Here is a 21,279-nt window from a genome sequence, read left to right as displayed (position 1 = left end):
TTCTTTTTTCATCGCGAAAGAATTCAGAGACGAAGCAGGGAGGTTAAGAAAGTAAAGTGAATTTATTTAATTCTTTATTTAAGAATTTATTTAAGCAAGAATACTATCTCAGAGGGAGAGCGAGCAGACAGGTGAAGAGCTGCTGCCCAGGGTTTCTTTGGCAAGCCAGTTATGAGGGGCATACAAAGGAAGGGGCGGAATATTCACTGGGGAAGGAGGAGTTCGGGGTTCGTATTCCCTGATTTTCATCCCAGCTCCATCTTCCCGAGGGCAGGAGGGATTTTTGTCCTTATTTAGCTTAGATGAGAATTGTCATGGCGTCGATGCATGATGGGTACTTCTGTGAGGCTAATTTTATTGTAATGAGGGCATAATGAGCAACAGGTTACATTTGGACGCAAGAGATTCCCGCCTTTCCTCATCTTTCCTTGTATGCTTCCAGGACACTTATCACTCCGAATGTGTGGTTTCCTGTCAGTCTGGAGGTTCCTGTTTTTCCTTGTCTGCCCATGGACCCCCTGCCACCTGGCCCCTGCCCTTCTTTCTCTTCTCATACCTAGCTACCTGCCTGCTGTTAACAGTTTTGCCTTCCGTCATTTCCTAGAATGGCCCCGGTCCCTCCTTTTAGGGTCTTCCACAGCCTCTCACTTAATGCTTCTCTCCTGTTAGGTTCTGAGTAGTGCCCAGCACACAGCAGGCGCTAAATAACTGTCTAAGAAACGAAGGACAGACACCCGCATTCTGCCCCGAGCTCTCACCGGGGGAGGGGGGCGCTCCCGGTTTTCCGTGTGTGGAGGTGCGCGAGCATTCAAAGCACAACTCCCAGGAGTTCCCTGATCGTCTAGTGGGTAGGATTCCGGGCTTTCGCTGCCCAGCTGCGGGGGGTTCAATCTCAGGTCGGGGAACTGAGATCCCGCATAGCCCGCGGCGTGGCCAAAAAAAAAAAAAAAAAAAGATTCAAAGTGAAATTCCCTTGCGCTCCCCATTTCCAGATTAAACTCCTCCTGGCCTCCGTTCTGGGGCGGCCAGTAGGAGTGGGGGGCCGAGCCCCCAAGAAACCGCTCCGGCGGACCCGGCGTCAGGATACCACTTCTGGGACCTCGGCACGCAAGAAGACAGGCCGGAAGTCTACCTCGAGCCCGCCCTCGAGCTGTCATTGGGTGGGATCCGAGGAAGGGGAGGAGACCCGGCCTAGTCCTGGTTCATTATTGACTAAAAAACCTATGCAGGCGGAAGGAGGGGGCTGAAACTTCGCTTCCTTCTGACTCTTCATTGGCTAAAAAGTTCGGCGTGTCTCTCGGGTTCTCATTGGCTAAAAGAGTGGGCGTGTCTTACAAGCCTCCAGGTCCCTCGCGGGTTGGTGGAAGAGACAGGTCCCTACCCCGCCCCTCGAGTTCCAACCCTCCTCGTTTTAAACACGAAGTTGAGGGACGGGCTGTCGTTTACCCCGAGCCTCGGGGCCTCACCTCGGCGGTGTGCTCCCAGAGGCCTTCGAGCCTCGCGGAACTCAGGGATTTAGACAAACGCGAGCGGGGAGGAAGCCCGGAACGATTCCTTAGCGGAACAGATCAGGCTAGGCCTCTAGGAGCTTGGGGAGGGACGGCCCGCGGCGGGCCCGACGAGACTGGCAGAATGGCGGCGGCAGACTGGGGTCCGGGGGTCGCCGTCCCCGTGGAGCTGCGGCGCGAGCGGCACATAGTGTGTGTGGAGTACCCGGGCGTGGTGCGCGACGTGTCCAAGATGCTGCAGACCCTGGGCGGCGAGGAAGGCGTCTCCCGGGTGAGGAGCGGGGAGTCTCCGGGGACCACAGGGGAGGTCTGAGTCGTTTGACTACGGCCGAGGGGCGGGACTACCCAGGGATGTGAGGTTTCCTTGGCAACGGAGCTCGAGGTCGGCTCTGGAGCGGCCAGTGGGCGGGGATTTGCTTCAAGACCCGCCGGGCGTGGAAGTTAGTTTAGCGCTGGGATCAGAGGGGAGAGGGTGTCCATTCCATCCCATCATTACTGCCATGAAAAGAGCTCAGTTGCACCGACCCCCCCCCCCCCGCTCCCCAGGATGTGCTGGGCTGCCACATCCTCATTTCACAGAGCAGAAAACTGAGGTATGGGGAGATTAAGAACCGTTGACCTACAATGAGAGGGGGAGGAAGGATTATGTTATTAGTGTTAAAAGTAGTAATAGCTAACAATTTATTCTGTACCAGCTACATTTCTAGGTGCTTTACTTACATTCAATTCGCATTAGAACCCTGCCAGGTAGGAACTGTCATTGTCCCAATTTTACAAGGAAACCGAATCAGCTTGTTCAAGTTCACCCAGCAAACAGTGGAGCTGGGATGAATTCTTACCTTGTGCAAAGCTCTATGTAAGTGACTTCCACGCACCAGATCTTGAAGTGTCTCTTCTTTAGAGAGTCCTTCCTCGACTGCCCTTACTAAAGTGGCTGCTAGCAGCTAACCTCTAATTGCAACCTGAAATTATGTTTTAATGTGTTTATTGTCTGTCCTGGACCTTTGGCTCTGAGGCTGTAAACTGTATGAGAACGGGACCTCCCGTGGTCCTAATATCCATGACCGTGCCTGCTTCTAAAATACTCGTCAAATGCATGATTGAATCTTCACGACAATCTAGTGAGTTAGGCACCATTATTGTTCCCATTTTTCTGATAAAGACACAGGAAGAAAGGTTGGGTCAGACGGGCTCCTACACGGTACAGTGGGAATTTGAACGCATGCACATCTCCCTCTGAAGTCTGAACTCGTAATTCTGCTTCCTCATCCTTTATGAATACTGAAAAACCTTGAACCTGTCATTAAGCACAGGAGGCCAGTAGAGGCCCAGTCAGTCATGTTTTCTTCTTTTATCCTGACTTACTTTACGGCGGCATTGACCAGGACCCTTACTCCTGCTAACGCCAGGGATGTCTGGACACAGTTACAGTGGGACCCCTTTGGGAAGAGACTGGTCATTCACTCGTTCCATTCCTGTTTCTTGTGCACCTCCTCTGTGCCAGCCCCACATCTGGGGTCATTCCCAGCACAGCAGTCTCAGAGACCTGTTTCCTGACAATAGGGGCTCTTTTTAACTTGCTTTCCCTAGATGCTTCCTGAGCACCTGCTAAGGGCCAGGTTGTGTCCTGGGTGTTGGGGAGCCAGCAGACCAGCAAGCAGATGACCTTGGCCTGGTTAACATTGTTGGTGCTGCCACACGCTCACAGCTGACACTGTGTCCCTCCTACCCAATGTGGGACAAGCATTCCTATATCGGTGACACATTACCATGATTTAGGTGTCAGGCTAAGTGCTTTACATATATTTCCATTTAATCATTGTAACAATCTGATGAGTAGGTACTGTTATTATGTCCATTTTAAGGAGAAGGACCCAAGGCATGGAAAGGATGAGTCACACTAGTCAGGGCCAAAGTGCTTGTTATTTGTTGATTTCATCTCCTTTGGACCTCGAAACTTTTGTATATATGAGGGTGAATGCCAGGACCCTTTGGGGTGGGTAGTTCCTAGAGAAGAAGCCCTGGACAAGTCATTCAACTCCCACCCAGGCTCTCCACGGCAGACACGGGGGTGACACCTCCGTGAAGTGCTCCCAGAAGAGTAGGTGGTTACCCGCACTGACCTATCACTCGAGAGACAATGGCTTTACTTAACTGACAGTTACTGTCTCCAACTTTACAACCTCTTAGAAGGAAGAGACTGTCTTCATTTTCCCTACCAGATAAAAGCTAAGATACTTGGGTTTGAAAAATGAGTCTTTCGGGAATTAAAAGCTCAGAACGAAACGGAAAAATCCTCCTGGCCCTTCCCTGGCCACCTGGGTTGCCGTCGGGCTTCCACTGAGGGAGGAGCTGCCGGCTACTTTGCTGCCCCCTGCTTCACTCTGTCTCCTTTGACCTCCCGCAGATCTATGCAGACCCCACTAAGAGGCTGGAGCTGTACTTCCGGCCCAAGGACCCCTACTGCCACCCCGTGTGTGCCAACCGCTTCAGTACCAGCAGCCTGCTGCTCCGGATCAAGAGGAAGATGAGGCGGCAGAGGGGGGCGCCGGGGCCTGAGGCTCACCCCAAGGTCACGTTCGACATAGAGAGCCTTGGCATCGTCTCCACCGTTTACAAATTTCAAGGTAACTGCAAAATGCATTCTTACCACACTGGGTTATTTCGGGGCCTCGAGCCTGCAGGAGCTGCATGGGTCATCCACACGGTGAAGGGGGCCCGGATATGCCCAGGCGTGAGGGGGGTGGCAGAGCGCAGGCCCTGTCCAGGAGGCCCTGCTCGTTGCTGCTCGGTTTTCTGCGTTCTTAAGAGAAGCTGGAATTCTCTGAGAAGTCGCATTGTTAAAGCCGCTTTACGGGGCCAAGTTAAACTGGTCCACAGGCCTCCAGTTTTCAGCCCCACCCCCGCCCTCGTGTTTGGGGAGCTTCTTGGTTTTTACTGCTGCTGGTCTTGCCGACCCTCTGAAGCCTCCCCAGGTCACCTCAGCCCCTTGGGACCTTATGTCCTTTGAACTCTCAGCCAGCTGGATGTCTCCCGTGGGGTCCTCAATCGAGTTTGCTTCCCACAGGGAACCCCTGGGAGGAGGTGCTAAGGCGTGGGGTGGAGAGGGGGAGTTGTGCCTGCCTCAGCCTCCCTCGGTCTCCCTGTCTGTGCAGTGGGAGCCCGGAGTTCCTCAGACCCTCGTGGAAATTCAGAGAGACGATGCCCGTGTGCCGGTTTGCACACACGTATGGTACTTGGCAAATTACTAACAAGCCTCAAGAGTATCTATAGTTGCAGCTGCAGTTCTAAGATAGAAACTGAAGAGAATAAAGACTAAAAAGGAAGAGGGAGATAGAAAGTGTAAAGAAACTAAAACAGGGCCTGGGATCCCACAAGTGGGGCATTTGGAACGTCCGTCATTCTGGTGGAAAGTGGTATTCACCAAAGAGGGCCGTCTGTCCCGGGACGAGGCTTCCCAAGTGATCCGTTTCTTTCTCTCTCTAATTGAGCCGGTACGTCACCGCTCAGTGTGTGTCCCAGACCAGCAGCATGGGCCTCACCTGGGAGCTTGTTAGAAATGCAGCACCTCAGCATCTGCATTTAGCAAGACCCCTGGTGAGTCACGTGCACGGTACAGTCTAAGCAGCACTGGCCTAGACTTTATCCTCACATATCAGGTAACTCCCCGACCCCCCAAAGTAGTATTTATCCAGGCGACTGGGCTGTTCCCAGAAGCGACTCGGACATATTGTTTTGGCTCCGGCAGCCTCCCCTGCGAGGCCCGCTCAGCGCACCCGAGGAGACGCGGGTGCTGGTGCGTGGCAGCTGCCAGTGCCTGGGCGGGTGCGCTAGTGTGTCCGCCGTCTGTCTACCTCTCTTCCCAGGAATGTCCGACTTCCAGTACCTGGCCGTGCACACGGAGGCGGGTGGCAGGCACATGTCCATGTACAGCAAGGTGCTCATGGTCAAGCCCGAGAAGGAGAATTTCTTCCACCAGGAGCTGCCGCTCTACATCCCCCCGCCCATCTTCTCCAGGCTGGACACCCCGGTGGACTACTCCTACCGCCCAGAGACACAGCACCGGTAAGTACCTCCCTGTGGCCGCCGCCCCGCAGCATCGGGGCTCAGGGCAAGGGCCCTGCGCTCAGAGGGCTGGACTCTTCCACTCGCGGGTCAGGCGGCCAGGGTGGCCGGCTTTACTCAGGCCCGTGGCCCCAGCAACAGAGCAGCTGGTGACCAGGGGCCCTGACCAGGGGTGTCAGGAACCAGCCCGGGTCCGCGCGCCCCACCCGGAGGCCTTGCTCAGGGCTGTCCTCACACCACAGAGTGTGAGTCAGGATGTTGCCTTTGGACTTAGACCCCTCCCCAAAAGCGTGTACCTTGAGGTGTGGAGAGACAGACACCCCCTGCCGCAGCAGCCCTGGGAATGAGGTCGATATTTTTTAGAGAGCAACCTGGCAGAATCTATTACAGTTTTAAATGTTCTTTCCTGACGACCAGGCGGCCTGTAGGAATTTATCCCACAGTGACTGTCGCCTCTGTGCCCAAAGGTACACTGACAAGAGCGTTTTCTGGCTGGTTGTGGGCAGTCGCAAGGAGCTGAGCGGGCCTGGTGTGGCGAGAGAGCCCGGGTGGGGGGGGCCCGCGTTCAGGTCCTGGACCTGTGATCCCTCATCACAGGCCGGGCAGGTGAGCCCCCACCTCCCGCGCCAGCCTCCCCGCCTGTAACAGGGGTGATGATAATAGTAACAGTACTCACTTCTCGGCGTCGTTAGAGGGCCGAATGACTGAGGCTTTTGGAAATACTCAGAACACTGAGTGCCGGGCAGAGTTTGATAAAGTGGATAAGTGAGCGATCAGTCCACTAATAGGGATGATGTAGTTAATTAAACGACGGCCTGTCTGTGCCAAGGAAGACCGCACAGCCGTTAAGAAAGCGGGCTCCATGGGCCAACAAGGCTCGTGTCCAGAAAGCTTGCTCTAGGAAAAGCAGGTGTTAGAGCAGACTCTGTGCCATGAAAGTAAACTGGGTGATAATGGAAGCCTGGAAAGACGGGGAAGTTTGGGCCCAGAGCAGTTATCTGCAGAGCGGCGGGAGGGCGAGAAGCTTCTCTTCCCTCATCAAGTATTTCCATCAACGAGTACTGACCGCCTGTCGGGGCCCAGGGCTCCCCTTGGAGCCAGTGTCAGTGGGGACGCGACAGGCGGCTCCGTGCAGGGCCGGGGGCTGGGGAGCCGGTGGAGCCCCAGTGAAGGATGAGCGGGCGGTGGGAGCCTGCGGGCAGGTGTGTGTCTTAAAGGAGATAAGTGGGGAGTGGGCTGTCATGCACAGTGAGTGGGGTGCGGGAGGGTCCTCGGGGGAGCTGAACTTTGAAACAGACCTGTGTGATGACAGAGCCGGGCAGGTGAAGATCCGGGGAGAACGTTCCAGACCAGGGGGCTGGCACATGCAAAGGCACAGTCGGGGGTGTTGCCTCCGAAGCGCAGAGAGCCGAGAGAGGGGTGGGGTGAGGGTCCCACGGACCACAGAAAGGAGCTTAGATTTTATGCTAAGGAGAAAGATGTGTTGTCCCCTTCCTTTAAAAAATATATTCTGGGGAGTTCCGAAAGGAGAGAGGGGTGTGTGATGGACGCCCACCTACGTCACCAGCCTCAACTTTCTGCTGCTGGTTTCACCTCCCCACCACCTCCACCCCCAGCATCATAGCGCGTCCTCCAGAAACAAGTGTGTGTCTCTAACTGGGAAGGACTTGGTTTATTTTAACTTAGCCATAGTGCTGTCATCAGAACGAGCAAACGTTAACAGTGTCCTTCACGTCATCCAGGGCCCAGTCCTCGCTCCGTTTCCCCATTGCCTCAAAAGTAAGTCGAGAGCCAGACAAGGGTCGATGTCTCTCAGGCCAGTTGAGTCCATAATGCCACCCCCCGCCATCCTTTTTCTGATTGCAGGAGTAAATTGTGCTTGTTAGAAAAGACCAGACATTATAGAAATGTATAACTGCAAGGAATCGGGTCCATTCCCTCCCTGCTGAAAACCCTAGTGTGTGCAGTTTTCTGTGCGTATGTTATACTCATTATGAGAGTTTCAAATGTTTTAAATGTACATGTTTCGGAAATTTGAAACTTATTTTTCCCCCACAAGCATTTTACTCTACAGTCAGAAACAAAAACATGTAGAAGAAGGAACTAGAGACACCCGTCCCCCGCCCCGCATTGGCGGCCCTGATGCTGGATGGCAGCGTCAGAGTCACTGCTCCGTCCTGTAGGGCCTGCAAACAGCTGTCTCCCAGCCTCTGGGAGGGGGACAGGGGTGGAGGGCCGGCTGCCCTTGAACCCACAGGCCCTGTTTTTCTCCCATGTCGTTTATTGATTTTCCAGTGCGTGGAAGGAACCTGCCTTTTCTCCCAGGGCTGCCATCGATTTTTCTGCTCTGATGGCCCTCATGGGTACCAAGGACTGGCAGAGGAGGCCTGGCCCCCGCCTTGCTGGCCTTCCTGGGTCCAGGGGGGCTGAGCTTCCTATATGGCCAGTGGGCAGAGGACAGGCTGGGACGCTGGCCTGACGGGGGTCCCCCCTCCTCGAGGCACTTGAGGGGGGAGGGCAGGCGGCCTGCGCCCTGCTGCTGCCTGGCCCAGAGGGAGTGGCCGGGGCTTTCTTTTTTCTTCGGGGGTGTCTGGGGCCTCGGGGAGTTGTCTTGGAAAACAGGACAGTGTTCAGGATGGTTTCAAATGGAGTCATGTTGCTTAAAAAAGGCACAGATTTGATCCCGTCTTTGTAATTTTGTTTCCCAATGTGAAAAATCACTTTGTTGTTCTTTATAAATATGCAGATGGTATGTACTCATGTAGAAAATTACGGTAAAATGGAAACAAATTTAAAAGGTATTAATCACCTGTGTGACATCCAGGACATACTCTGAAATGCACTGCAAAATAATTGAATGGGTTTGGGGTGGGGCCCGGATGGCGTGAAATGGGCCCTGTGATGGCAGTTGTGGAAGCGGATGGTGGGCTTATGGGGGCTCCTTGTACTGTTCCCCCTGCTTTAGCGAAGCTGTGATGTTCCTGATGTCCCACCTCAGAGGGAAGCTCTCTGAGCCCCCTAGGAATCGTTGACCCTGTGTGTTCTGTGCTAACAACTGGTGGCAGAGCCCCATCCCCCCCCTTTTGTTTTTGGCCGCACTGTGCGGCTTGCAGGATGGCTCTTAGGTCCCTGACCAGGGGTCGAACCCAGGCCCCTTGCAGTGGAAGCTCGCAGTCCTAACCACTGGACCTCCAGGGAGGTCCCCAGAGCTCTTCTTTTAGCCTCTGTGACGAGAGCGTCTGGTAGTATACGTTCTCCCTTCACCGCGGTACCGTTGAGATGCTTCCGAGCAGGACGGAGGTTAGCGGCCCCGCCAGCCTCCCTGGGCTCAAGTCCCAGCTCCATCACCTCGAGCTCTGGCTCGAGGCAGGTTTCCAACGCCTGTGGCCTCAGTGACTTCATGGGAAATGGGTCCTTCCTCGTAGGATTGTTTCGAGGGTTAGATGAGTGACTTGTGGGCGTCAGTAAGCACAGCTGCGCTCTGACAGCTGATTGGTGGTTCCCGTGTGGCCGCCCGCGCCTCAGCTGATTCCACTGTCCCTGCCCTGATGGGCATCTGGGCTGTTTCCAGCTTTTCACTGGCTGGACGGTGCCGTGCACGGCGCAATGCAGTCGTGAGGCCACCAGCCTCACGGCAGGGGCCCTTCCCCACACCCCAGCCTCTGGGGCTCTTGGCCTGGCCCTGCTTCGGAGCCTCTCTGAGCTGACTCGGACTCGCTCCCCCTTCTTCTCCTGGTCATCAGCCTGAGAACACAGGCGCCTGCCTTCAGTGGCCGGGGCTGAGACCCGCTTCTCACCCAGATTCCAGGGAAACGCACCCACACGTGGGCTGCCCGTGTCCAGCGGGCCCACGCCTGGCGCTCCCGCCCTCAGCAGCTCTCTGCTCCTAGGGAAGGCTACAACAACCCCTCCATCTCCGGGGAGAACCTGATCGGCCTGAGCAGGGCCCGGCGCCCTCACAATGCCATCTTTGTCAACTTCGAGGGGGATGAGGCCCCCGAGCAGCCGCTAGAGGCTGCGGCCCAGACCTGGAGGAAGGTGTGCACCAACCCCGTGGACCACAAGGTGGAGGAGGAGCTGAGGCAGGTGAGCCCGGCCCCCCGGCCACACCTTCCCCGGCCGCACCTTGTCTTAGGCTCATTTGTTAACACATGGGAACTCCTCGCCTCCAGCTGTGGCATCTAAAGCTATGCCAGCGTAAGCCCTGCCCTCCCAGAGTTCAAAGTGCTCCTCAAAACTCATAAGAGGTCCCTCTGGGATGGTAAACGTTGTCCACATGTGACCTCGGCGTGGTGGAAGCTTTGTTCATCCAGCCCTTGGCTGCAACACACCAGATGGGGCACCTGGTGTGCACCAGGCCCGGTGCTTCCTCCCCGTTAGAGCCGGGCTGGACGGGGGCCCTGGGCGGAGGCGGCCTTCTGCCTTACCCGCTGGCTTGCAGGTTCTGGGAGACCCAGGCCAGGGGACTCTGGTCCTTGTGTCGCCACAGGTGTGGACAGTAGGTTCTCAGCACATCACTGCTGACCGACCCTTGCCCCTGCCCCTGTTGAACTTGACTGTCCCCTTGGTGCGGGACGGGGGTGGGGTGGGATGTTATTTCTTAAGTGGTGGACACCTTGTTATGTTTCTAGCAGTCGCTAGGTCGGGGGGAAGTGGGGGCCACTCTCCAAGGCCCCTCGTTGTCATCAGGACACAGCCCAATCTCCCACCTGGCTCGGGGCCACTCCCACCCTGGCCCTCCCACTCCAGCCCCACTGGCCCTTCACAGCCCTCCCACTGGGAGGGGGTGGGCCGTCCCCTGCGGCCTTCGTCACATCCCGGCTCAGGCCCCTGCCCTCTGGGGCTGCTCAGGGGCCCAGAGCTCCGGCCCGTCCCCCTCCTGGCCCTGCTCTGGCTCCTTTGGTCCTCTGCCTCCCCGCTGCCCTTTGAGCCGCCTAAGGACAGGGACAGCGTCTTTCATGGTCATTTCAGGACCCCCAGGCCCTGCAACCGCACTTGACGCGTGCTGGGCGAGCAGGGCGCTTCTCAGGGCGGGACGAGTGGGCGTGCGCAGAGGCCCCTCCCCCCCCTGCCTGGCCCCTGCTCCCCCCACCCCCACTCCTCTCAGGAAGGTCCTCTGGGGCCAGACCGTGCAGGGAGCCTGGGGCAGGCGGGGAAGCTGTGGGTGCTCTTCTCAGCCTCTGCCTTGACCCTCCAGCTGTTTGAAATCCGCCCCATCTGGTCACGTAACGCTGTCAAGGCCAACATCAGCGTCCACCCCGACAAGCTCAAGGTCTTGCTGCCCTTCATGGCCTATTACATGGTGAGTGCCCACCCACCACCCACCGCGCTTCCCACCTGCGCTGTCCTGATCCCTGACGTGCCTCAGAGCCCCAGCAAGGGCAGGCGGCCCTGTCCCAGCAGCTGGAGGATGGCTTCTTAAAGGGATTATACTTTGTTTTTTGTGGTACGCGGGCCTCTCCCTGCTGTGGCCTCTCGTGTTGCGGAGCACAGGCTCCAGACACGCAGGGTCAGCGGCCATGGCTCACGGGCCCAGCCACTCCGCGGCATGTGGGATCTTCCCGGACCGGGGCACGAACCCGTGTCCCCTGCATCAGCAGGCGGACTCTCAACCACTGCGCCACCAGGGAAACCAGGGATCATACATTTTTTAATGGCCTTGTATGGAGAGCGTTCTAAGGACCAGGCCCTGGGTTAAGTGCTATGTGCATAGCATCCTTTCTTCTTCCGGGGGGCATGGCGGCAGGGTTTGGACCTCTGATGAAGAGGCTCGGCTCAGATTGGCGACTTGATGGGCCAAGATCCTACAGCCAGGGAGTGGCAGAGCCCCCTGGGGACCCCGGCCTGTTTGGCTGCAGCGCCTGGGCCCCTAACCACAGTGCCACCTGCCTTCACGCATTCTTCCTGGGTTGAGGGGCGTTCAGTGGGGGTCACATGCGCCTTGGACTCAGTCCAGGAGGGATGGAGATGGGGCTGTCATCACTGAGATTCCCCAAGGTGCTGTGAGGAAGAGCTCCTGCCAGCCAAGGGTCCAACCTGGGGCCTGGGGAGGCAGATGGACAACGTGACCGTGACTGTGATGGCCAGGAGGTGGGGGGGCATGAGACGGGCTCATCCCTCCTGGGCTTAGACCCGACATCACAAAGCTGCTGCCTGCCTTTCAGCATTGGCTTTCTGGACACAAGGACCTCGGGAGCACTGTTTGGGGACAGTGCCTCCATCCATTAGCACAGTTGTGACAGTTCTTGAGCTCTTTCTCTGTGCCGGGCACTGCGGTGAGGGCTTCAGGGGCACCGTCTCATTTAATCCTCACCAAGACGCCATCTGACTGGAAGACCAAGGCTTGGAAAGGCCAAGTGACCTACCCGAGGTGACCGAGCCACACGTGCGAGCTGGGGGGCAGGGTTCCAGAGCCTGTCCCCAACTCGTGGGCGTGTGGTGCTGCCCCATGTGGGCAGCCACCTGGGCCTGCAACTCAGGGGGGCCGGGGATCGGCCGTGACCACCCTTCGCACTCCCGCCCTCTCTGTCTCCAGATAACAGGCCCCTGGAGAAGCCTCTGGATTCGATTTGGGTACGACCCCCGAAAACACCCAGACGCCAAGATTTATCAAGTCCTTGACTTCCGAATCCGTTGTGGAATGAAATACGGTAAACAATTACCGAAACCCTTGCTTTCCTTTTCCCTTTATCGCTTTCTGTTTCCAGCACTCTCTTCTGTAATACGAATATATCCACGTGGAGAGGATATATTCCCCCCTTGGTGGGACTGTTAGGGACAGAATAGCGCAGACACGAGGACCCGAGCTCTCGTCCTGGCTCCTGTGGTGATGCTCTAGTGGCTCCTTACAGCTCCTGTGGTGCAGGCCAGGCGTCCCGTCAGTCTCCTGTCCCCGGCCCGCGGTGACCCCCCCGCACACAAAGCACCAGGACGCGGCGGCTCCTGTCACTCCAGCGGGGGGCCTGAGTCCCCTTCTCAGGAGCCGCCCCAGGGAACCCCGGTGCGCCTGTGGCTGCCAGAAGGGGCTCTGTGCCCACCCCAGCTGATGCACGCCCCCCTCCGGCAGGTTACGCCCCCAGCGACATGCCCGTCAAGGCCAAGCGCAGCACCTACAACTACAGCCTCCCCATCACCGTCAAAAAAACGAGTAAGGGGCTCAGGCTCCCTCTGCGGATCAGGCGCTGGGGAAGACGGGCGTCCGGACGGCGGGGTGGGAAGGGGCTTCCCGAGGAGGTCACTCCAGGGCACTGCCGGCCCGCGCACCCCGGGGAGGGGGGGCGGGAGAAACACACACCCCCGTATTCCAAAGCCCTGCCGTGGTCCCCTCGCAGGCAGCCAGCTCGTCACCATGCAAGACCTGAAGCAGGGCCTGGGTCCCTCGGGGTCGGCCAGTGCACGCAAGTTGGCCTCCAACAAGTACAAGCTCAAGGTGGGTGTCCCCTGAGCTGCCCTCCTGGGTGAGGGCACGGGGGGCGGCGGCCCCTCCCTCGGGCAGGCCCAGGACCCCTCACACAGCCCCCAGCCCCGCCTGTGACGCCAGGAGGGGCTCCGACTGAGGCCGCTCTGCCCTCCCTGTGCCTTTACGTGACTCCCACCTCCCGGGACAGCCTCTGGGCGTGGGTGCTGGGACCACCTGGGTACGTCTCAGGGAGGGGCTCAGATGCCAGCAGCCCCGTGTGGCAGCCACGGGGCTGGTGAGCCTCAGGCGCTGTGGGCCTGAAGCCAGAGCAGACCGTCTGCACCCTGGCCGCGGGCTGGACGCGGGCCGCCCTCACAGGCTCAGGCTCTCGTTAGCACAGGCGCGCAGCAGGGGCGGCGACTCCCGGGGCCCTTCCCGTGCCTGGCCGACGTGAGCTGCTCCAGGCTCGGAGGGGGAGGCCGGCAGGGTGGCCCCCTCCCTGGAGTCACTTGCCTCGTAGAGGGGTTGGGGCGGCTGTCTCCCAGCAGCGTCAGGTCTCCGCTCCTCAGGGAGGGCCCGGACCCTCGCCAGAGCAGCCGTCCTCCTCCAGGACTCTTGTCTTAGGCCTTACCCCCACCTCTGGAACTGGCCTGCAGGGCCACCTAAGATGACCGAGCAGTGGAAGAGAGATGTGCGGAGGGCCCTGCAGGGAGGCTCCGAGGCAGAGCCCAGCCCTGGCCCCCGGCGGCTCACGGTCCCAGGGCCCAAGGGAGGGCCTGGCTGCTTCGACCACCCCCCACCCCTCGACGCCTGGGGAGTTGCGGCTCGTTTTCTGCACACCGGCTCCCCGGCCTGTGGCCCGTCTGCCTCGCCTGAGTCCAGGGAGAAGAGCCAGGCCTGCCAGGTCCTGGGAGCAGGATCGGCAGCCGCCCTGGGAGAGGCCCCGTGGGAGCCACGGCATGGGGCTCTCCTGCGCCGCCCGCCCCCGGGGACGCTCCCTCCGACCTTGCCGTCTCTGCCCTCCTTTGCCAGGACTCGGTCTACATCTTCCGGGAGGGGGCCTTGCCACCGTACCGACAGATGTTCTACCAGTTTTGCGACTTGAACGTGGACGAGTACGTACGTGCGGGGCCCTGAGACGCCGAGGTGGGGACCGTGGGACTCGGGGTCAGTGCAGAGAAACCAGCCGGGGACCGAGGTGTTTCCTGCGACTCTTCCACTTCACGTCAGCCTTCATCTCTCAGCGAGAAGGCCGGCCGCCTGGGAGTCCTCTGCCCGGGCTCGCGCGGCCCTCGGGAGTGGCTTCCCGGGTGCGCCTCGGGCCGCACCGCTGAGCAGCCGGCTGTGCTGCGCGCAGAGCACAGCGCTGGGCCGGGGTCTTTGCCTTCCTCCTCCTCCGCCCGCATGGGGGTTCCTGACACGGTCCCCAGGCCCTGGAGTTGATCAGAATCCCAGAAACCTTTAAGCCAGTTGTTCCTAGTGATGTTTAAAAACCTGGGGGAGGGGTGCTGGGGTGGGAGGCGGCGGGAGCGTGGTAAATCTAGCCTGGAACCGGGTGGACGCTCGGGCTCTCGCCAGGCCAGTGGCCGCGGCACACGCCCGCCTCGGGTGCAGGGGGGGGGTCGGGGCCCCAGCTGGGGGTGGACCGCTTTCTTGACGCCCTTCGTGACCGAGCTCCTCCCTCGGGTGGCGCTCTGAGTGCTGTTTTTCTGAGCACGACCCCAGCTCTGCCAAAACCGCTTCCTGGCCCTGTGAGCAGAGACCCCACCCCGGAACTCTGTCTCCCAACGCCCAGGCTGCAGAAGATCATACACCGCAATGACGGGGCTGAAAGTCTCTGCACAGAGCGGGACGGCTGGTGCCTCCCCAAGACCAGTGATGACCTGAGGGACATGATGTCCCTCATGATCCGGCACACCATCCGCTCCAAGAGGCCTGGTGAGAGTGCTCGGGGTGAAGGGACGCCCTGGGTGCTCTGGGGCCCCCTCTGGGGCCCAAGCAAGTGTCCCTAGTGGACCTGCTCCCCAAGAAATTGCACCCAGGTGGGAGCCTCTTGCCCTGACAGTGGTGGGAGGGGGGCCTTTGGAGACAGGGCTCAGCCCTGGGGGTTGAAGGCAGGAGACGGGCCCAGAGGGGTGGGGCTGGAACAGGGCCAGTGCTGCCAGGGGGGCCGCCGCTTTATGCCCTGACGTCACCCTACATCCTCTGGCCACGTGTGGGCACATTGCTCCTGTCTCCCCTGGGAGGGCAGGGACGGCGGGGCCTGGGCTCCTGTCGCCCGGCACTGCCTGCCCCTCCCCAGGATGAGCATCTCTGCACGGGGTGTGAGCAAGGGGAGTGAGCCCTTGCTGCACTGCAGGTCTGATGGGGCTGGGGGAGAGCAAGCGAAAGGGCCCCTCTCGGGGGTTCCTCCCAGGCTCGGGGAGGGGGCGTCCCAGACACACCAGCCCCTGTGGAGCTGATGGGAGTAGGGGTTCTCAGCCTCCTTTAGGACACAGCCCCCCTCTGAGAGTCCAGTTGAGAAAAGCACTGACACAGAGCCCTGCACACTCCTGGGGAGTCCACGGGACCCATGAGCTGCCCGAGGCTCCTCCGGGGAAGAGGTTTCCAAGGCCCTTGGCCTCAGTGTTCCTTGAAGTGCTTTTTCAACTGGAGTCCCAGGTCCCCCAGCCGTCCTGCTTCCCAAAGCAGCTTCTCTAGAGCTTGAGCCCAGACACCCGTATTTGTAGACAGGCCCCCAGGAGCCGAGGGCCTCTGGCTGAGACCAGCGACAGCTGGTGTGGGTGCGCCCAGGAGCCAACGACGGGACACACACGGCCTGTCTTTTGGCCCAGCTCTCTTCTCCAGCCCAGCCAAAGCTGACGACGGGAAAGAACAGCTGACCTGCGGATCTGGGGACGAGGAAGCAGAGGACGCGGAGGACGAGGACGACGAGGACGATGAGGACGACTTCAAGCCGTCGGACGGGAGCGAGAACGAGATGGAGACGGAAATTCTGGACTACGTGTGATGCAGCCCTGGGCTCCAGGCTGGGCCCCCCGACCAGGCCTGATGAGGGACCCAGGACAAGCCGGGGTCCCCTGCTGCTGCCCACAGAAGCCAGAATGTCCCCAGGCGGCCCTGCTGAGGAAAGCAGCCGGGTACAGCCGACCCTGGGTGCCCGGGGCCATCCCGAAGGTGGTGCCCCGACTTTGCACAGCCGCGAGCCAGCCCGGTGTCCCTCGGGCTGAGCCAGCGCCCAGCACCTCCCTCTGGCCGAGACCAGCAAGCGCTGGAGGTGCAGATGGTGCAGCGGGGGAGGGCCGGCCCTGGCTGCTGCTGAGGCAAAAGGACGGGGCGAGGAGCCTGGTCCGTGGTCACAGGCGGTGAAGTCTGCCATCGTGTCTGGACCCCATCCGTTTGGGGTAACCTGGCAAAGGGCAGGCCCAGCTGGAATTGTCCGTATTAAACACATTTTCCCAAGGAGCCTTGGTGTCTCAGTGGGGATGTCAGCCAGAGAGGGGTTTCCTCTTGCCTCTGGGCTTGGGCTCCCTGCTGGACGTCGTTTGTCCCTTCAGTCGTTCATTCAGTGACCTCGTGGTGGGTGATGCCGGGATGGTTGAGAACAGGCCTGATGCCCCTCGACAGGTGGGCCAGGTGAGAGCAGCCAGAAGTAACTGCAGCCCGGGGGGCCCGAGAGGCTCACGGGAGACAGACCCTGTCTCAGGGCTGCCTGGTGTGAAACCAGAGGTTTCCAGGGATTGCAGGGTCCCTGGTGGGGCTGAACCTGCCCTCCCCGGGGAGTACCCCCCCACACACTGCCTGAGCCAGAGATGAGCCCATCACCTACTTCCTCAGCCGGCAGGCTGGGCCGCAGAGTGTGACCACAAGTTCCAAAGTCAGACGGAAGCCCCCTCCCACGACAGGTCAGAAACCCCAGTGGCGCACAGTCGGCCTGAAGTGGTCAGTTCTGGGAACCGGCCTTGGAGAGCTGAGCGCCCCGACGTGCCTGTCGCTCCCCCTGGGGGTGAGGTGCAGCTGTCTGGGCCTTCCCCCTTCCCTCACCTCTACCGCTTTCACTCAGGCCGAGGTCTCTGCTGGTGGGTCTTAGCTGCGGCTGGTCCCACTTCTTAACCATGCTGCTAACCTCAAAGATCAGAGGGAGAAGGTCTGGGTTCTGGCCCCCCTCTCCCGGAAGCCGCCTTGGTCCCTGTGCAGAGCTGAGAGAGGCATGCCGGGGGGCAGGGACACTCCCTCTGCAGCTAAGCCCCACCTTACCCAGAACCTGCCTTCTATGTGCCGAATTGGACGGGCTTCCCAGGTTCTTGAAAAGTATTCAGGGGTTCCCTACTTAGAAACCGAAATACCTACACACACCCTCTTTTAAAAAGCATTTTATTACGGAAAATAGCAAATATACACAGAAGTTCTGAGTATTGTATAATAAGCCCCTATTTATCCATCATATGGCTTTACCAGTTACCATCCCATACGTCAGTGTGTGTCTAACACATCAGGACTTTTTGTTTTCAAAACACAGTGACGCTGTCATCACACTTAACAAATCAACAGCAATTCAGCTTCGAATGCGCCCATCCAGTTGGGAGGCACCGATGCCTGCTGGGTCCCTTTAGTGCCATGAGCATTGACTGACCAGCAGATTCGGGTGCTGTCGCCCTCATCGGCTGGCCTCATTTATGGCTCCACAGCAATGACCAGTGATGACCAGGGGGATGCTTTTAGCTCTGTGATGATCTGTTTCAATCAGTTGCAGTCATGCTTTTTGCTGCCCTACTTGTCTCATGTCTGGCCTGAGAGCAGCCCCGGGTTGGGTCCTGTGTCCTTTGACGCACCCTCTGGTCTTCCGCGCCTTCTTGCTTCCAGCCACCGTGATGGCCCAGGTTCCTCCACTGCATTTCCTGTCTTAGATCCAGCCCAGCCGTTGCTCCAGGGTGCCACCTTCCTTGGTGTGGAAGTGGTGTTTAGACACCCCAATCTGGGCACCAGGGGGTGCTTGTTGCTCCTGGGTTTTCTTTACCTCTAGGGCTTTGGATTACACAGAGCTAGGAAATGGACACTTTTTTACCCCCCCAAAAATAATAAGTTATGAGTTCATATAGATATCTCCCAATGAAAATGTAAGATTATAAGGTTTTACTTCTCTGCGCAGCATGTGGGATCTTAGTACCCCGACCAGGGATTGAACCCACACTCCTTGCATTGGAAGTGCAGAGTCTTAACCACTGGACCGCCAGGAAAGTCCCTCTCTGATCTTACTCATTTCTTTTTCCACTTACGCTGAAAATCTTACACCACTAGCATAATTACTTTTTCTCCTATAACATACATATATTTTCAAAATAGAAAATGTTATAATAGATCATATAAATTATCAAATATACAAATTTAAATAACAAGTGATAAATTATATAAAGTAATCTTTGATGAAATAATATGACCATCAAAGATCATTTAAGATTGTGTTGCACTTGCTTTCTCCTTAGGATAAACGCTGCTATGAACACACAGTCACGCCTCCAAGTCACTTGAAGTAGCCGTTTTCTCTGTGGCTAGAACATCTACTGACATAGTTAGGTTCCCTACAACTTAAAATGGACAGTTCTCTGCCTGAAAACAAATTTTAAATGTTCATTTTGGGCACCTTGTGAACAGTAGACCCTGATAATTATTGCGCCATGAACCTCTCAGACACCGTTCCCTGAGCAAGGGTATCAGTGGGGAAGTTAAGAGAGGTGAAGACACGTGTCCAGATCCCACAGCTATCGAGTGGCAGTGTCAGGGTTGGACCTGTGTCTGTCTGATTTACAACGTCTGCAAATGTTAACACAGGTGCATTTGCCCTTACAGAATGTGCTCCAGCCCAGAAAAACATTTTTAAAAAGTATTTGTGCCATTAAGTCAATTTCGTCAGTTTTCTACTTCGTCAGTTATACCAATTCAGAACTTTTGATACTTCCAACCTAGACTCTTTGGAAGGTCACAGATGCTCCGAGCATACAGTGATAACCATGGAGTCTTTCTGAAGGAAAATATGCTTCCCCACAAATATGTGCATCAAGTTTGAGGGCCATCCAGGCTCCCATGGCCTGTCCTTAAACTTCCTAACAGGTCCATGGACCAGGATTCAAAACTCCCAGTTCAGACATTTGGATTACGTTTTCTCCACCAAATTACCACAATGCAGCTGATATGTAACAACCACACTGCTCCAAGTTTTGTCTGATTTTCCCAGTTTTCTTTTGTGAGAACCAAGGAGTCAGAAGATTGCCTGAGAGAGGAAAGAGCTACAGCCGAGGCCATGCACAGCAAATCCCACACAATCCACGGCAGGGGGACCGAGGTGGCCCAGGCACGCAGGCCAGCCCCTCTTCCAGGTTAGAGTCCCAGGGCTCTTGGGAGATCTGTCAAAGAAAAACCAGACTACACTCCAGTAAAAATGATTAAACACACGCACACGCGCGCGCGCGCACACACACACACACACACACACACACACAGACAGCTGGACAGTTGTTAAAGCAGTAAGAAGACTTCTTTTTTTGGCCGCGCCGCATGGCTTGTGGGATCTTAGTTCCCCAACCAGGGATGGAAGCCAGGCCCCCTGCAGTGGAAGCGTGGAGTCTTAACTACTGGACCGCCAGGTAATTCCCCAAAACAGATTTTATTCAGGATTATTGCAATAGGGAAAGAGAGACTTCCATATAGATCTGAGCTCAAGTCCAAATACAGCCTGGGCAAGTGGGGTTTCCTAGCCAAACAAAGGGTGAGAGAGAGTCTGTGGATGGAAACTTACTAAGAGGAAACACCAGGGCTTCCCTGGTGGCGCAGTGGTTGAGAGTCCACCTGCCGATGCAGGGGACACGGGTTCGTGCCCCGGTCCGGGAGGATCCCACGTGCCGCGGAGCGGCTGGGCCCATGAGCCGTGGCCGCTGAGCCTGCGCGTCCGGAGCCTGTGCTCCGCAATGGGAGAGGCCACAGCAGTGAGAGGTCCGCGTACCGCAAAAAAAAAAAAAAAAAAAAAAAGAGGAAACACCAGGGGAGAGGGGGCTTCCGGAGAGACTGACCTAACAGGATTCTTGCTGAAGACAGACCAGGGCGGTCAGCGATCATCGGTGAGGGGGACGGCAGAGGATGGGGACCCCAATCAGAGATCAAGGCGGGGCAGATATGGAGGGTGGGGCATTCCGGTTAAAGCAATTTAGCGAGAGTCTTGCTAAAACTGGACGATGCAGAGTTGAAGAAGAGGTCGGGGAGCCTGAGTAGTTTGGTCAAGGAGAGGCTCTTTGTCAGACCTCAGCCAGTGGCCAAAGCTTTCTAGGCTGAGAGGTTGGTCTCTAACACAGGGTCAAGCAATGAACACAGTGGACAGACCCAGCCAGGAAGCCGGGGCGGATTTTTTTACTGGACAGACAGTGTTAGATTCTCCCAGGCACTTCTGGGCATGCTCGTCCTGTGTCTATCGATCACCTACTCTGTGCAGGACCACGTGAGGCCCTCGCTATTAAATGAAGAGGCAGCCACCCCCTATGAGTGAACTGCAGGCCCCCTTCCCTCTCCTGCCCCCTTCCTTTCCTCCTCGGCTACTATAAATAACACTGCACGGAACGTCCTGGCATGTTCCCCTCCCCCCTATTTAGAATTAGCTCCTTTAGAACAGATTCTTAGAACTGCAGGAGCAGGGCAAAGGTGTGAGTCGCAAGTGCCTTTCCTTGTCACTGGCAGCACCCCTCAACACCTTTGCGCCCCGGCCCCACACCCGCCAGCCCAGCCTGCATGGCCTCTTCTTCCCAGTGTCCTGACTCCCTCCCACCTGCAGCCGCCCACCCCTCCCCACCTTTCTCCAGCCTCTCTCCATTCACTCTGCGTCACAAAAAATCTGGGCACAGGAAATGGTAGGCGGACAGGCAGACAGACAGATGGACAGCTGTGTATCTGCAGGTTCCCTGTGGCCAGAAAGCCCGGCCCTTCCTTTTCCCCGGGAAGCCCTCAAGGCTGGGCTGGTCTCTCGTCCTGCCCTCCCAGGACTGTGCTGCTGACAGCGAGAAGCCCCCATACTTGCAGGGCGGGACCACCTCATGATGCTCAGGTCCCCACCCCACCTCGAGCCGCACAGCCAGCCGCGGCCCAGTAGCCCGTGGCCCTTTCTATCCCAGAAATCACGCACCCAGTCGCCTATCAGCGCCCACTGCTGAGCTGCAGGCAGGGCAGGGGGACGCAGCCTGCCCATTTCCCCAGGAGCGAAAGCAAGCCCTTGTCGAGGCGCCAGAACGCAGCGCGCTTAGCACCCAGCCAAGCCCCAGCCCTCCC

General features: G+C 57.8%; 1 protein-coding gene across 3 annotated transcripts; it reads left to right on the top strand.

The window, feature by feature from the left end:
• The first annotated feature begins 1,407 nt into the window (after positions 1–1,407).
• GTF3C5 (general transcription factor IIIC subunit 5) lies at positions 1,408–16,430 on the top strand. Of its 3 annotated transcripts, none has more exons than XM_060013890.1 (11): positions 1,408–1,779; positions 3,916–4,135; positions 5,375–5,573; positions 9,464–9,659; positions 10,771–10,875; positions 12,109–12,223; positions 12,640–12,720; positions 12,905–13,002; positions 14,005–14,087; positions 14,768–14,910; positions 15,807–16,430. In XM_060013890.1, the coding sequence occupies exons 1-11, from the start codon at positions 1,633–1,635 to the stop codon at positions 15,980–15,982; spliced, it is 1,563 nt and encodes a 520-aa protein (XP_059869873.1). In that variant the 5' UTR covers positions 1,408–1,632; the 3' UTR covers positions 15,983–16,430. The 3 variants fall into 3 exon arrangements, with proteins under 3 accessions (XP_059869873.1, XP_059869871.1, XP_059869872.1); XM_060013888.1 differs by having other exon boundaries at positions 15,702–16,430; XM_060013889.1 differs by lacking the exon at positions 12,640–12,720 and having other exon boundaries at positions 15,702–16,430.
• The last annotated feature ends 4,849 nt before the right edge of the window (positions 16,431–21,279 follow it).

The sequence above is a fragment of the Delphinus delphis genome, chromosome 6, assembly GCF_949987515.2.
Source record: "Delphinus delphis chromosome 6, mDelDel1.2, whole genome shotgun sequence".
NCBI classification, from domain to species: domain Eukaryota; kingdom Metazoa; phylum Chordata; class Mammalia; order Artiodactyla; family Delphinidae; genus Delphinus; species Delphinus delphis.
This window is presented reverse-complemented; position numbering and strand designations above follow the sequence as displayed.